Source organism: Paroedura picta, chromosome 9, assembly GCF_049243985.1.
Source record: "Paroedura picta isolate Pp20150507F chromosome 9, Ppicta_v3.0, whole genome shotgun sequence".
In the NCBI taxonomy this organism is placed as follows: domain Eukaryota; kingdom Metazoa; phylum Chordata; class Lepidosauria; order Squamata; family Gekkonidae; genus Paroedura; species Paroedura picta.
Window position 1 is genome coordinate 71,326,865 of NC_135377.1, and position 16,143 is coordinate 71,343,007.

Sequence of the window (16,143 nt, forward strand, 5' to 3'; positions counted from 1 at the left end):
CCTAGATAGCCATTGCTTGAGAGAGAACCCACCAGGGCCAGCTGCCCAGTGAACCGCTTTCTGCACCTGTCTCAACAATGAGTGTGTTGAATGAGCTGAGGCAGGGCTGCCAGATGAGAGGAGATTGGCAGACAGAATGTACTGTGAGTTCTGTACTACTAGCTCAAGACGGGCAGGGTAGCATGGACAGCATGGCAATTGAATGAAATGGCTTTGTTCTTCTCTAATAATAGCTGGTGACGGTTTTTGTGTTTCCCTAGGGTGTGTTCAGTGATACGCTGTGGCAAGCGTGCCCCATTTTTAAAAATCATTGTTGTAATCTTCCAAAGAGTGCCTGCATTTATGCACATTTGCCGTTTTGTTGAGATTTTCCTCTATTTTTGCTCTTTGTTTGCTCTTGGGTTGAGATTTTCCATGCAAAATAGCATGTTGGTTTCTCAGCTTGCATGGTGATGAACAGTAGCAAGTGACTGGGTTTTTCCTGGGCTGACCCGCATCAGGAAGTGGCAGGGGGACAAGTTGCATGTTATACGGTTTCCTGTAAAAATTTCACCTCTACATAAGGCAACAGTGCGTGAATCAGAAGGCTGTACAAACACTTTTGCCAGACGCACTAGTTTTTCTACGGACGAATATATGGACGCACGTTCAAATATAGAAAACCCTGTTGTCTTTTCTCCCTACCCACACCCCAGAATACGACTGTGACTTTTGGGGTGCCATCTTACTGGAACTCATCTTGCATGATGAAGCTTAATTTGTTGGTGTCTTATCTTAACAATCTGGTATAGAGCTGCTGTGGTATAGTGGTTAAGATCTTGGACTAAGATCTGGGAGAACTGGATTCAAATCTTGTATGGCCATGGAACAGGCTCTCTCAGATCAGGGTTTCATGAAACCCTGTGGCTTCACAATGGCCCTAGAAGGGTTTCTCCAATTGGATGGGAGTTAATTAATTTTAATATATATATTGTTGTTGTTATGTGCGAAGTCGTGTCCGACCCATCGCGACCCCATGGACAATGATCCTCCAGGCCTTCCTGTCCTCTACCATTCCCCGGAGTCCATTTAAGTTTGCACCTACTGCTTCAGTGACTCCATCCAGCCACCTCATTCTCTGTCGTCCCCTTCTTCTTTTGCCCTCGATCGCTCCCAGCATTAGGCTCTTCTCCAGGGAGTCCTTCCTTCTCATGAGGTGGCCAAAATATTTGAGTTTCATCTTCAGGATCTGGCCTTCTAAAGAGCAATCAGGGCTGATCTCCTCTAGGACTGACCGGTTTGTTCGCCTTGCAGTCCAAGGGACTCGCAAGAGTCTTCTCCAGCACCAGAGTTCAAAAGCCTCAATTCTTTGACGCTCGGCCTTCCTTATGGTCCAACTTTCGCAGCCATACATTGCAACTGGGAAGACCATATATATATTTTAAATTAAACAATTATTGGGTGACGTGACCATATATGGTCATGTTGACACGCCCTTCCTCTCCCAAAATGACCTGAAGGGGGTGGGAAAGGGAGGGGCCCTGGCCATACAAATCCTTGCTGGCCAAGGCTCATTGCAAGAGGCAGTGATTAGAATTAGAATAAGAGGTAAGTACTCTCATTTTAATTTAACGTTGTGGGAGTGGCGGACAGAGTGGCCTAGGCCTGCTCTGACCCTGTTTCTAGAGTTGGGTGGTGGAGGCAACAGCATGCCCCGGCCCTGTTTCTGGCATTGAAGGGGGTGGAGACGAGGGAGAGGCATAGTCCTTCCCCGGCCCTGTTTCTGCATGCTTTCTTTGGTGAAGAAGAGGAAACTGGTAGCCAGCCCAGAGTACAGGTACGAATCTGTTCACAAATCATCTGAAAATATTCCTCTGCTGTGAGAGTAGCCTGGTGACGTCACATTTGGTGGAAATCAGTTCTGTTGTGGAAGTCAGTTCTGATGTCACATTTGGTGTGATGTCAGTTCTAGTGACATGTGACTTCTGGGGGTATGGCAGGAAGGTGTGGCCTGCTGACATCTCTTCCCCGGTTTCTCAAAGCCTGAAGAATGTTTCAGGAGGTTCTCAAGGGTTAAAAGGTTGAGAAGGGCACGGAAGCTTTTCGGGACACCCAGAACCACACTCTGCATTCTGAGGATGAAACTCACAGAACCAGGGATTGTTGAAGGCAGGTCAACAAATGTGTAAAGGTTGGAGACGAGCAAAGCCAGATTGCCCCAGCTGCCTCTAGCAGCTAGCTCAGATGTTTACACCTCAAAGCAAGTACAGAGAGATAGTGATTTGCATTTCACAGGATTCGCTGGAACAGCACCAGGGGACTGGGAGGGATGAATTGGAGGCTACCACTTCCAATCTGGGAGAAAGCAGAAAAAATTGACATGACACATGACAAGGTAACTACATAGATGTAGGACCTGGAGATCACATTACGGTTATTGTTCCATTATTTAGATTCAGGTGGGTCAGAAGCAGTAGACAAAGTTTGAGTCCAGCGTCACCTTTAAGACCAGCAAAGTTTAATTCTACATATAAGCGCACTTCTTCAGATACTTGCACACAATGCGTTCCTGCAGACAAAAGCTTATCCTCAGAATTGTTTAACATTTTAAAAATTAATAGGTTTAAATTGTATGTGGTTATGTCTGTATTTGAAATTTATTTATTTATTTATTTATAATTGGATTTATATACCGCTGTTCGCCAAAAGGTCTCACGGCGGTTCACAATAAAATATAAAATCAAAGTAAAATCACATAAAATCCCATAAATACCCCATTATTACAATAAAAAGATGGCATTCTATTCTATAACTTTCCCCACTTTCCCCGCTTGTTCTAGTCATCAGAAGCTGCCCCCAGACTATTGTTAGAAAGGGGTGGCCAAGAACTAAAAACATCATAATCATCATTATTATTAAACGTTATTGCTCTTAAAGGTGCCACTGGAATTAAACTTTGTTCTACTCCATTATTTCTTTGAGAACCAGCAAGGAGCTTGACACAAGATCAGGGCAATCTGATGTTAAAAATGGACCTTCCATTCCTCCATCATTTATGTAGTCCTTAGGGCAATTATCAAATCTCTAACGTGGCTCTTGGAGGACCATACGGCAGTGATTTGTGGCTTGGTGCCCAATTGTTACTCAGATTTCTGCTAGATATTAAATACTTACAGAATATCCTGAAAGATATATATTTTCAGGATTCGTTTGTTTTGATGTATTTAACGATATTACTTTCAACCAACCCCACACACCCCTCCCCCAGGGTTGTAGTCTGAACCGGTATTTTAGTTTATCGTTTTATTTTTGGTGTTCTTTTTTTGGGAAATGAATTCTTAAATTTGCTGATGTCGGGCCGCTTGCATATAAAGCTTCTTCATTTGATACCCGCTCTTGCTCAATTCGTGACTTGGCACCCTCCTGGGTCACAAACGCCAGACGTCTCTGTCTTTGTGGTGGCAATTGGAATGGGAGACTGCACATTTAGGATTAAATTTGTCGTCTTGGGTTTAACTTCTTAGCTGCTGGTGTTCAAATAACCTCCGAACAAATGCATTTTTGTGTTTGTATGATAGTAAGCTTTATTCTCTTGCCAGGATTTTTTTCCTACCCGTTATTAATAGGTAAAATACGTCAGATTATCGTTTAACAGTTCAGAGATAGTTTGTGATAATTTGTAGGCTGCTGTTAACTAAGCTTGATATCAACTATGCCTCCAGTAGAAATAAAGGTCAAGCTTAGCGCTTCCATCTTATTTCAAGCAATCTCAATCGATCGTATCTCAAGCAATCTACTGTATTAATAAAATAGTTGGGTGTGGTGTGTTCCAAATAAGTTACATTTCAATGGGAAATATCTAATTAAAAATTAACTTGAAAATCATTTGTTGAAGAGCTTCAGTTCCAACACCAAAGATATTGGAGACACAAGTGGTGGTGGTCAAAAGTCTCAGGGAGGTTCACCACATAAAACCAATAAAATACAGCATAAAACCCATAAAATCCTCTTAAAAATACAATAGCTAAAAAAGAAGCCAAAACACAAGCGGCGGCAGACTTTCTCCAGCCAGGCAGAACTGTTCCAGCCAGGTCAGCATCGATGGAAAATAAGAATTCTAAGAAGAATCTTGCAAAAATTAGTGTAATATCCCATACTGACAGACAGAACTTGCAGGCCTCTCTGGATACTAAAGTATCTAGATGAAGAACAGTTCACCACACCTTATTATATTCTCATACTGCCAGAGAACTTAACTATTTCTTTCTTCAGATGTTCATCTAAATTAAGTTCTGCCGTTTTGTTGGGCGTTATGAGGAACATTTTTTAAATCACGTTTGCCTCTTTTTGCTGAGAAAAAAAGACCCTGAAGAGTGAAATCCAAAGCATGGATTTCATCCTTCAAAGTCCGTGGAAGTTAATGGGCATAGAAGGTAACTCTGCTTAGGCTGGCTCTTTAAGTCTGGTGCAAAGACTTCTGGATCTTTGGGAGCGCTTGTTTTTATCCACTTCTCCATTTGATTGGCTACACCAGGGGTAGTCAAACTGCAGCCCTCCAGATGTCCATGGACTACAATTCCCAGGAGCCCCCTGCCAGTGAATTCCTGGGAATTGTAGTCCATGGACATCTGGAGGGCCGCAGTTTGACTACCCCTGGGCTACACAATTTGGAACTGTTAACAGGTGAGCATTTTTAAAAGGCTTCTGAGGTTATTAACTCCCAGAGCTCTCAGCATTCCAGTCCCCTCACCGGGGGATAAATCGGAAAAGAAGAATGTTTTCTTACTGCTCGGCTGTTTGAGAAACATTTATTGATATTTCTGTAGATCCGGGGTAGTCAAACTGCGGCCCTCCAGATGTCCATGGACTACAATTCCCATGAGCCCCTGCCAGCATTCGCTGGCAGGGGCTCATGGGAATTGGAGTCCATGGACATCTGTAGGGCCGCAGTTTGACTACCCCTGCTGTAAATCTTCGATCCCCCCCCTCCCGTTTTACCCTAATGCTTAAAAAAATAAATCCTCGTGCTTTTAAATGCCGCAAAAAGGAAGATGCTAAATGAACGATATAGGCCACCCTTGCCTTTTAACGTATTTAAAGGCTGTGTGAGTGTTCCCGGAGACCAGGCGACGCCATTCCCAAGAGTGCGACGAGACTCCCAGCTGCTTGGTTTATTGCCGCCGGCTCAAGTTGAAAGCTGTTGTGGCAGGCCACAGACACGCTGTTTATATTGGCCTGATGATGACGACAGCATACCAGGGTGTTCTTTGTGTGGAAGACTATTAAAAATAGCTGTCTGCAGGCCTGGTGTGTTTCCAGGAGGAGAGATTTGGATGGGACAGCTGTAGGAAATCAGAGCGAAAGAGGTTTGCACCTTTTGAGAGTCGAGATCAAACGTTACCTTTTAATCTTAGGAGCCGAATTCACGTGGCTCCTTCCCGTAGAGATGGCCGCGCTGTCCTTGCATGCGCTGGGGCGTTCTACAACAGGAAGCCGTTTCGGACTGAGCAAGCAAACGGGGACAACAGATCCCCTTTTAAGGAATTGTGGCTCTTCAGCTCGTGAGATGCTTGCAGGATCAGACTGAAAATCTATCTTGTCTCGAATTTTGTATCTAAGAATAGTCAACCCGATGCCTTCCAAAAACCACAAGCAGGGCATAAAGTGGTGACCATTCATTATTGCTTATTAGACATACCATCCCACAGGATTCTTCCTGTCATCGTTTCCCACCTACCACACTGCACTGCGGTTACCAGAAGCCAATTTAGAAGGTTTGAGGTGATAGAATTTGGACCTTGGGATAGACCTGCCCAAGCCTGGCTTGGCAAGAACAGGACATGCTATCAAGTTGCAACTTTCTCATGGTGAGCAGAGGAGAGGAGGTCAGCTGTTGCCTTCCTCTCTGTAGCAACTTGGGACTCTCTTGGTAGTCTCCCATCCCACGTACTAACCCGTGGCCAGCCCTTTTTTGGCTCCCAGGATCTAACAAGTTCACATGACTAGCTGGGTTGATAACTGAGGGATAACCAGGAAAAAAACGGATGGTCTAAAGACAGATTGCTTTGGAAAGTTTATTCAGAAAGAAACAGAGGAGTCCAGGAGTTTTAGATATTAATTTTCAAGTAGTACATGCCCAGGAAAAGAACCCCTACCCAAGCTTATAACATATTACATACCAAAAACTTGAACAATTCTGTAGGGCCTGCAAAATGGAGCTCTTCTGCTGGGCTTTCAGGTGAAGGCCAGCAACGAGGACCTACTCTCAACCTGGTCCTTTACCAGGCAACTCCTGACACCCAGTTGTTCAGTCGTTAACTGTTGTACATACACAATCATTACTACAGTTATTATTGTTATGTTGCTCAACATTCCAAATGTTACAATGTCCCTTTCCGCTCCCCATTGGTTCTATGTACACTGCCCCAAGACATCACAGTAAGGGGCAGTATATAAATCGAATGAATGAATATGAAATACATACTCTTTTGCTACTTAGTTTTGCATCGAAAGAACCCTGCTGAAATATTTATTAGCTTTTTTTAGACAGTTACCCAAACAAGGTAACTTAAACAAGGACCTGATACCCCTACAGAACTTTATTTCACACTTTTTGTTATAAAGCATTTCTTTCACACTCCCAAATTCCAGTCTCTGGCTAAACCTCTTTCCTGTGCAATCTGAACTCTTTTCTTATTGGCTGGTTGTTATTCTGGTAGAGAAAAGTGGCATATAAGAACCAATTCATCTTCTTCTTGTTATTATGATGATGATGGTTATATTCATCATCTAGCTTATCTTGTGGGATTCAGGGCTATGTTCTCATAGGCCCTTCTGTTGCTGAGATACATTGTTGTGCTGTACTGTGCATACTCACCCTTCCCATGATGAGCCACCCTCAGAAAACAGCATTATTAATCACAAGGAGGGGACATAAATATGAGCAGTTACTCCATGTTCTTACATATGCCGATGACCTGGTTGTCATATGGGTGGCAGGGCAGTATGCACATACCCACTCTCCCTTTCCCCGTAGTGAGACAACATATGGATAGGTATAGTGCTAGAGGTGTCCTGCCTTTGAATGCAGAGTGCCCACCACCACACTGTAGAGCAGGCTTTCTCAACCAGGATTTCACCCCACAAGGGTTTCACTGACTGAGTGGGAGTTTATAATTTTTAATATATTATATATATATATTATAATAATATATATATTTTAATCAAACTATTTATCGTGATGTTGACCTGTTATGCTGACAGCACTTCTGAGGTTTCTCCAAGCCTGAAGAATGTTTCAGGGGATAACAACAGGGCATCGAGGCTGAGGCCTTACAAGAACACAAGAAGATCCCTGTTGGCAGACTAGTGGCCCATCTAGTCCAGCATACTGTCTCAGTATGGCCAACCAGTTCCTCTAGAGCAGTGGTCTCCGACCTTTTTATCACTGAGGACCGGTCAATGCTTGACAATTTTACTGAGGCCTGGGGGGAGGGAATAGACTTTTGCCAAGGGACGTCGCCGCTGCCACCTGAGCCCCTGCCCCGCTTGCTTTTTCGCCGGTGCTCTTGCCTTCCCACCGCCGGCTGGGGGGCGCTGCCAGCAGCAGCTGCGCAGTGCCATGCCGAGGGGGAGCCCCAGCCATGGCGGCTGCTGAAGAGCACCAAAGGTGAGCCGGCGGCGGAGTGGCAGGGCAGCCCCCAAGGCAACAGCTGGGGGGGAGCCGTAGCCCGGTACCGACTGATCCACGGACCGGCACCGGTCTCCGCAACATAGGGGTTGCGACCCCATTTGGGGTTGCTTGGCCCCTTCCCTGGGGTTGCCAGGTTGCTGGCTGCCTGGCAGCAGCTTGCGGTGGCATGCAAAGGTGGGTGGTGGCGGAGGCGGTGGAGCCACGGCAATGGCCGCCTCCACACGCCTTGATTTTTGTGTGCACGTGCGTGTACCACCCACAAGTGCCACCGCCACAGCCACTATCAAAGTTGGGGTTGCCGGAAAGGTCATGTTGAGAACCGCTGCTCTAGAGGGTCAATAGCAAGGCACAGGATGAAGCCTTCATAAGTACGTTGGAAGAGTCCTGCTAGGTCAGACCAACAGTTCATCTAGTTCAGCATCCTGTCTTGCACAGAGGCCAGCCAGTTCGTCTGAAGGGCCATGAACATGGCAGAGAGGCTGAGGCCTTCCTCTGATGTTTCCTCCTAGCTCTGAGAATGTCTCTGAATGTGGAGATTACTCTCAGAACTATACACCCCTTTTAAAGTTCCAGCAATGAATTCTGACATTTTGCTTCTTTTCCCTCTGTTGCTAAATAGGTGAAGAGCATTATAACTGCATTTCCGCCCTCCATAAATCCATGCGAGGCTCAGATGAAAACGCTTCTCTTTACTGGCTTGCCCGAATGCTTGAAGGTGGGGAGGATCCTCTGTATGTGGCAAGAAGATTGGTGAGGTTTGCTAGTGAAGATATAGGTGAGTAACTCAAGTGATCTGTGCTATATACACATGTGTTTCTTCAGATATTTCTGTCTTAGACACTGTCTATTGATTTGCGCTTGACAAAGCACTGCCCTCAAAATTATGCTGCTCCTCTCCTGGTTGTATGTTAATCACACCTCTGTAATTGGGAAAGATTTTGGACACCCCACTTCAGTAGAGCACTGGTAACTAGCAGTTACCAATTCAAGCAGTTTACTTTGTGCTTGAATAGTGTGATAGATTTTGATTGCAATCCCAAACAGGTACACTTCCAGGTATGCTTGGAGTATTCATTCCCCATTTCAGTGTGTCCTTTTACTCTTCTGTTGTAGGACTGGCTGATCCCTTGGCATTGACACAAGCAGTGGCTGCGTATCAAGGCTGCCACTTCATTGGGATGCCAGAATGTGAGGTAGCTATAGATCCATTTATGTCATTATCTACATTTTAACAGCTTCATTTTACTTTCCCCTTGTTGGTCTTGCTTCCTTCTACTTTACCTTGTGGCAGGCATTCTCAACCAAGGTTTCGTGAAACCCTGGGGTTTCTTGGAAGCCCTGGAAGGGTTTCCTGAATGTATTTGGTGATATGACCTTATATGGTCATGTTAACCTGCCCCTCCTCCCAAAATGGCCAGTAATGGGCTTGGAGGGGGTGGGAAGGGGAGGGGCCCCAGGTGGGCATGTCCACAGCTATGCCTCCCAACCATATTCTTCATGATCACCCCACTTCTGGGGTTTCTCGAAGCCTGAAGAATGTTTCAGGGAGCTCTCAATGGTTAAAAAGTTGAGAAAGGCTGCCTTATAGGGTCAGTTCTTCCTGTTGAATCCTCCCATCTTTTCTTGACCTCAAGCAAGACTTTTATTTCTGGTGTAATTATATTTTTTTATTTTTTAAAAATGGGTATCACATTTTTTTTTTGTTTACTGATCCCCAAAGAAGCTCACAACAGTAAAGCATAAACCCGGTGTAAAGTAATAGTCTATAATCATCATCAATTTAAACCCACCAAGCATGTTTCAGGAGCTGGTGGAGAAGGTGAGTAAGGCATCCCATATGGTACAAAAGATAACAAGCAGAGGACAACAATTGGGCAACTATGAGCAGAATTACACACTTCTACGCCTGCTGAAATCAATGGATTTGGAAAGGCTTAACTGTCCTCAGGACTGCACAGAAAGAAAGCAAAAGTGAATTTGTACCAGAAGCCTGTTGGAGAAGGATAGCCTGATAGAGGTGCCCAAAGGTTAGGAAAGGTCTTATTATTATTTATTTTACTTATTTATTTAATTTATACCCTGCATCCTCTCCCTGCAGAGAACTAGAGGTGATTTACAACCTGTAAAGTACAATAAACTCAAATATAATACAAATAAATAAACGCAATAAATGGAGCAAAAAAACCCCCCACAATTAGACATCACCTGAACAACAAATTGCTTGGAGAAATTAAAACAGCTGGCCAGCTCCCTGGTTTGTAATGCTACCCAAAGGTGGCAAGAAACAAAGCCGCCTTATATGCCCTATGGAATGCTGGGAGACCCTGCAGGGCCCAGACATTCCCTGGGAACTGATTGCTGAGAGAAGGAGCACCTTTGCCCTGGTGGTTAACAAACAGGCTACCTGTAGGCCAGACACTTGTAGAAAGCTTTGCAAGGTTGCCCTAAGGAGGCAAGGGAGGGGGGCATACTGGGAGAGGCAGTCCCACACCTGGGGCCAGACCATTTAGGGCTTTATAGGTCAAACTCAGATAGGGGTAGGAGGCTGTTGTGCTTTGGTGTCGCCATCAAACAGTGCTCAGTCCTTGTAATTGGGGTGCATGAATTTGACACCAGGGGATCATGGGGTAGGAAGCCTGCTGACTGACCTCAGTGTGTAGCTGCATTGACAGAAGGTAATCTTGAAGGTCCTCTTTCTGTAAGGCCATTTATGGCTTGAAAGGTCAAAATTGTTCCTTTGAATTGGGCTTAAGCAACCGAGAACTAGTGAAGGACTGGGTTGGTATCAGGCATCTCAGCCTCCTTATTAATAACCCAAGGGCCACGTTCTAGGTCTGGTGTAGTTTGTATTAGGAACGGAAAAGAGAAACGCGTGATCCCAGTATGCACAGAGTACAGCTGTACCACTTCAGATTGCTGGATTGTATTTTATATACATTGGCAGCAGGCCATCTCCCCCATATGGCCTTTCTGCTGCCATGTTTTAGATCTGAGCTTGTACTTACTGCCATTTTGAGTGGACAGTTAGTTTCTAATCTTTTATCTGTTTTCGCAAAACCTCACTGACAGCCCCAGGGTGAAACAGTAAACGAAAGATACTGATTGTATGCTGCCATCACTTGGTAGCACACTACTCTTCATCCTTTGTGGAATAATTAAGATTGTCCAACTCAAATAAACTGGTGGTCCCCGGCCCAGAACAGGTATGTTTGGCCTCAGCCAGGGGCAGGGCCTTTTCAGTCCTGGCCCCCACCTGGTAGGATGAGCTCTTGGAACAACAGAAAGAAATGAATCAACTCCACAAGGCCGGTATGACTGAGCTCTTCCACCAGGCATTTGATTGGGGACATGATGACATTGGACAAAATATCGATTGGGCCCCCTCTATGTGAACAGCCCCCCCCCATGACCACCCGATATGGTTGATTTTAATGTTTGTATCTGCAATAAATTGTATTTATTATCTCTGTGTTATAGGAATTCTTTAAATGATGGAAACCACCCCAAGCCAGCTTGCCGGGAGGGGCGGTGTATAAATCAGATGGCTTGCGAGTTGCAAGAACCTTAAATAGGCTGAGGCCGAGATTCAGTTCCCCGGGTTCAGCTGAGCTGGGAGTCTCAGCCGCCTGCCTTCTGACCAACTCCAGACCTTTGGTGATTGTGTCTTACAGGTCCTCCTTGCCCAATGCGTGGTCTACTTTGCCAGAGCGCCAAAGTCTATAGAAGTGTACAGCGCATACAACAACGTCAAGGCATGCCTAAGGAACCACGAAGGACCGCTTCCACCCGTTCCGTTGCATTTAAGGAACGCGCCAACCAAGCTTATGAAGGACCTTGGGTACAGCAAAGGTTATAAATATAACCCCAGGTACAAGGAGCCGGTTGATCAGGAATACCTGCCTAAAGAACTAAAAGGGGCGGATTTTTTTAAGGAGAGAAGAATGTAATGTTACCACTGATTGTCTTCCCCCAGCGCTGCACTCACATGCTCAGACAATACTAATTCTGCAATTTCTTACCATTTTAGTTCTCCCTGCATCTCCTGAGCTGATTGTATTGAATCAGTTTGCGCATAATAACATGCTCCTTTAAAAAATATAAGGACTGGTGATTTGGTAACATGGCAAAAGGCAGTTTGGCTGAGGCAGAGCTATTTTGTCCTAGCAGGAAAAAAATATAAAGGAAACTTTGAAGGCTACATGGATTTGTGTTGGCTGCACCTGCCCTGCAATTTTAAAATCAAGAATATCTAGGCATGGTGGGATCATAAACCGGCATATATTGTTTAGGTAGTAGTCATTTAATTTAAAGTTAAAACCTTTATGCTTCAAGTTAGGCACTGTTAAGTTCCATCTGTATGAACAGACTGATTAAAAACTGTGAACAGCACTCTCATTGAAATGAGGTGGGCCTAAATAGAGTAATTATTTCCTCTGGATCATGCACTTTTTAAAAAATTACTTTTAAGTTGTGAAAGGCTGAGAAAGAAAAAAGGGTGAAAAAAAAAGCCAGTGTAACTAAAATTTAAACGTCAAATTATTTTTGATATGAATTTATAAATAAAAATGATTTAAAAATTATTAGTGTGTCTGATCAGTTTTACTTACAGAATTAAGACGCTGCCACGGGCTGTCCTGTTTGCCCTTTCTGTCGCCCAACATATTTATGGCTCACTTTGAAAATAGTTTGATTTTTCATTACAAAAATCAGAGTCCAACAGTACCTTTAAGACCAACAAAGATTTATTCAAGGTGTGAGCTTTTGAGTGCTTGCACTCTTCCCCAGTCTGAATAAATCTTTGTTGGTCTTAAAGGTGCTACTGGACTCTGATTTTGTTGTGCAACTTCAGACGAACACGGCTACCCACTTGAATCTATCTTGATTTTTCATTGACATTTTTTAAAGTAAAGGATGCTTTGGACAATTTCAATCTTGGCTAAATAACGTACAATGGGAGGGAGGGGGGTAAACTGTCATATACTGACATAATTTCTGCTTTTCTGGTTAGGTGGATGTAGTACCTACAACTAAATAGACCCTCTAGGAATTTATTTAGGTGCCCCAGGGTTCATAGCCCTGAGGATTTAACCTCTTTAGTATATTCAAGCTATTAGTATAAACTAGAAACTACTCTCTGCTGCCACCAGGAGGTATATAGCAGCATTGTATGCTGGTGGCCTGAAATTAAGACTCTTCAAAATCTCTTGTGTTATTCCAAGTTTCACCTGGAAACATAGAATCCCTATAAATATCACCACTGGTGTCTTATCAGAGTAGCCTCTGCTTGCTTCTCCTTTGAACACTAGTAAGTGTTATTGCAAAGACTGAGTAATCTCAGTTTCAGAAAATTTTACCTGTCGGTAGATGAGGAAGTAAAAGGGCAAATTTCATCAAAAGGATCGACTGATTTCCATGCAGGCCACTGCAGCGGATGCAGATGAAGGGGTTAGCCCAGGGGGAGAGCAGCTGCCCCCCCCCCAGCACTCACTGTTGGGCATGGAAGCCCTCCCGTGGGGCAGGTGCAAGGAGGCTGGGTCTCAGCTCAGGAGCTGGCACGGGCTAAGGGCTGTCTGTTGGCAGCTAGGCACTTTGTGGGCAGCAGGCTCCCAAAGTGGGGCACAGCCGTCTTGGTGTGGGTGGGCCCTCTAATACGGATGGCAGCAGCTTTGCGGAGCAGGCAGAAGATTAAAGAGCTGGCCTAGATTCCATGGCTGCTGCTACAAATTTGGAGGCAGCGGCATGGCCTGCTGGTGGCCAGCAGCATGTCCTCAAGGCCAGGTGAGCTTTCTGGTGGGCAGGGCCGGTGGTGCCTTGCCCTCCTTGGGTTCGTCACCTGCTCCTCGTGGCGGCTCACATTTGACGCTATGGCTGCCTGCTCTGTGGCACCAGGAGCCGTGTGGTGCAGTGGAGAGGTGCTGCCCCTGGCAGCCAGGCTCGTCTGCAGCCCGGCTGCCAGAGAGGCAAGCAGGCGCCGAGGCAAAGCAGGCCGGATTCGAGTCCAGACATGTTGACGGTGGCACGGCCACGTGGAAAGCGGTGCTTGGGCAGGTGGGTCATCGCAGGTCGCACCCTGATTAGCCCTATTCCAACTTGGACACCCCGGACTCGCTGCACCACCTGGCTGGTTTCACAAATATTAAGAGGAACCGTGGATAAGATGTGGAGATGAGTGGTGAAAGGTAATAATTAAATCAATTTTGATTTAACCTTTTCACCTAAGTATTCTCTTCCATGCACTGTGTGAGTAGACTCAGAAATCGAGGGCAGCATGATATATTTTACCAACCAAGATATAGAAGGAGGAGGAGGAGGAGGAGGAGAAGGAGAAGAAGAAGAAGAGTTGGTTCTTATATGCTGCTTTTCCCTACCCGAAGGAGGCTCAAAGCAGCTTACACTCACCTTCCCATTCCTCTCCCCACAACAGACCCCCTGTGGGGTGGGTGAGGCTGAGAGAGCCCTGATATTACTGCTCGGTCAGGACAGCTTGATCAGTGCTGTGGCCAGCCCAAGGTCACCCAGCTGGCTGCATGTGGAGGAGCAGGGATGCAAACCTGGCTCACCAGATTAGAAGTCGGCACTCCTCACCACTACACCAAGCTGGTTCCACTTATACTACCTCAAAATGCATCTTGTACACGTGGTTGAAAAAGGTAAGGTAGAACTCCGTGCTCTGGTTACCTTATTGAGTTGGAAAGGGATCTCCTTTGTAAATTCATCCAGAAACTGTTCTTCCCAGCGGGCCCTGAAGTAGGCGACATTCACCAGAACAAGTTTGGTCATCTCATGAGGGAGCCTTCAGGTAACAAGTCAAGGATTTTACTTGGAATAAAAAGGCAGAAGAAATAATAAACTAATTTTCTTTCGGGCACACTGCAGATCTTGTGTATTTTAACAGTTTGGGCTGAACACAGTAAGCCACCCGTACTGCACAGTGATGACATCCAGCTCTGCATTTCATTAAACCACCAACCCACACTCAAGGCCTTTGCATTGATTTTCATTTTGTTTCAACAGTGGTTTCCTTGTAAGCTGCCTTGGGTCTCCTTTGCAGGCAACCTGGATTATAAATGGCCAAACAAAACTCTTCTGTATGCCTTAAGTGTTGAATAGAATCATAGAGCTGGAAGGGATCGCCTGGGTCATCTAGTCCAACCCTCGGCACAATGCAGGAAATATTGTTTTATTTATTTATATTTGTGCCATATTGTTTTAATTGTGTTTTGTAATGGCCTTTGGCTACATACAATAAATGTTATCGTATCGTATTAGACTAAAAATTGTTTCAAAAAAGGACTAATATTTTGGTAAAATCATTTTTGCTGAATGTATATCGATGGAGTGGTGTACTGAAAGCAATGACAAGAATGTCCATTGGAAACTGTGGGAGGAACTGCAAGCCCCCCCCCCCCCCCGGAAATAACGGGAGGTAAGAATGCCAATTGACTTGAATGGGCTCCCTTGAAATACATTACGGTAGGAAAAGAGTTGCAAAGAAAACGTGGAATGGAGTTTCCAATACAGTCAGATAGAATACTCTTGGTCTGGAATGGTAGAGCACAGAGTAGAATGACGGCCACTAAATACCATGGGGGGATCTGGGCCTGGAATGACGGGTCCCCCACCCAGTGAAATGAAGCCCTCTGGGGATAACATGAGGGTTCTGGGCCTGGAATGACATTCCCAGTGGTAGAATGACACCCCCTGAGGAATGTATGGAATTAAGCCAAGAGTTACTTGCATATCTTTTTATATGGGGTTTTATATTGCAATTTTAACGTTTCCTGTAAACCGCCACGAGGTGACCAGTAGTGAGTGGTGGTATATAAGTAGAAACATACATACATACATACATACATACATACATACATACATACATACATACATACATACATACATACATACATACATACATACATACATACATACATACATTTTGGCAGGTCTTCCGATTGTCCCTTTGAGATCTGATAGGCTGTCCAGACATTTGCAAACATTCCTCTGGCAGCAGCTGCCCCCATGCTCTAAAGATCTTCACTATGCGACTAGAGGTATGCTGTAGCCATGCTTCCCTGGCTGGCTCTTCCTGCTGCAGTGGTCATTTTGTGTCTTCATCCCACATGCTGTGCCACAAACTCTAAAAGACTGGGGAACCCTAACCTAAACTACGAGATGGGAATGTATACAAAGACATTATGGAGGGGGTGCTCTGGGTCAGTGTTCAACAGAGGGGGTAAAATTTGACAAGGAACTCAGGCCTGATGTGACACATGATGGGCACAATAGAGGAGGTGGCTCACATCAGCCTCATAGATTTGTGAGGAGAAAGAGGATCTGGAAGGCTAATTAATGAAGGAAAGTTCATTTGGCAATAGCGTCTTGTGGCACAGGGTGGTAAAGCAGCCGACATGCTGTCTGAGGCTCTGGCCATGAGACCATACCTTTACCTTTTACCCACTGCTCTCCATGGCCGT

The 16,143-nt window shown here is 45.1% G+C and overlaps 1 protein-coding gene across 1 annotated transcript in view; it reads left to right on the top strand.

The window, feature by feature from the left end:
* The window catches only part of WRNIP1 (WRN helicase interacting protein 1), a 51,936-nt gene extending 39,684 nt beyond the window's left edge, over positions 1-12,252 (top strand). The window contains exons 5-7 of the mRNA XM_077353310.1: positions 8,292-8,447; positions 8,786-8,865; positions 11,344-12,252. Of these exons, the coding sequence (XP_077209425.1) occupies positions 8,292-8,447; positions 8,786-8,865; positions 11,344-11,619 (512 nt within the window). The 3' untranslated portion in view covers positions 11,620-12,252. The remainder of the gene's footprint in view (positions 1-8,291; positions 8,448-8,785; positions 8,866-11,343) is intronic.
* The last annotated feature ends 3,891 nt before the right edge of the window (positions 12,253-16,143 follow it).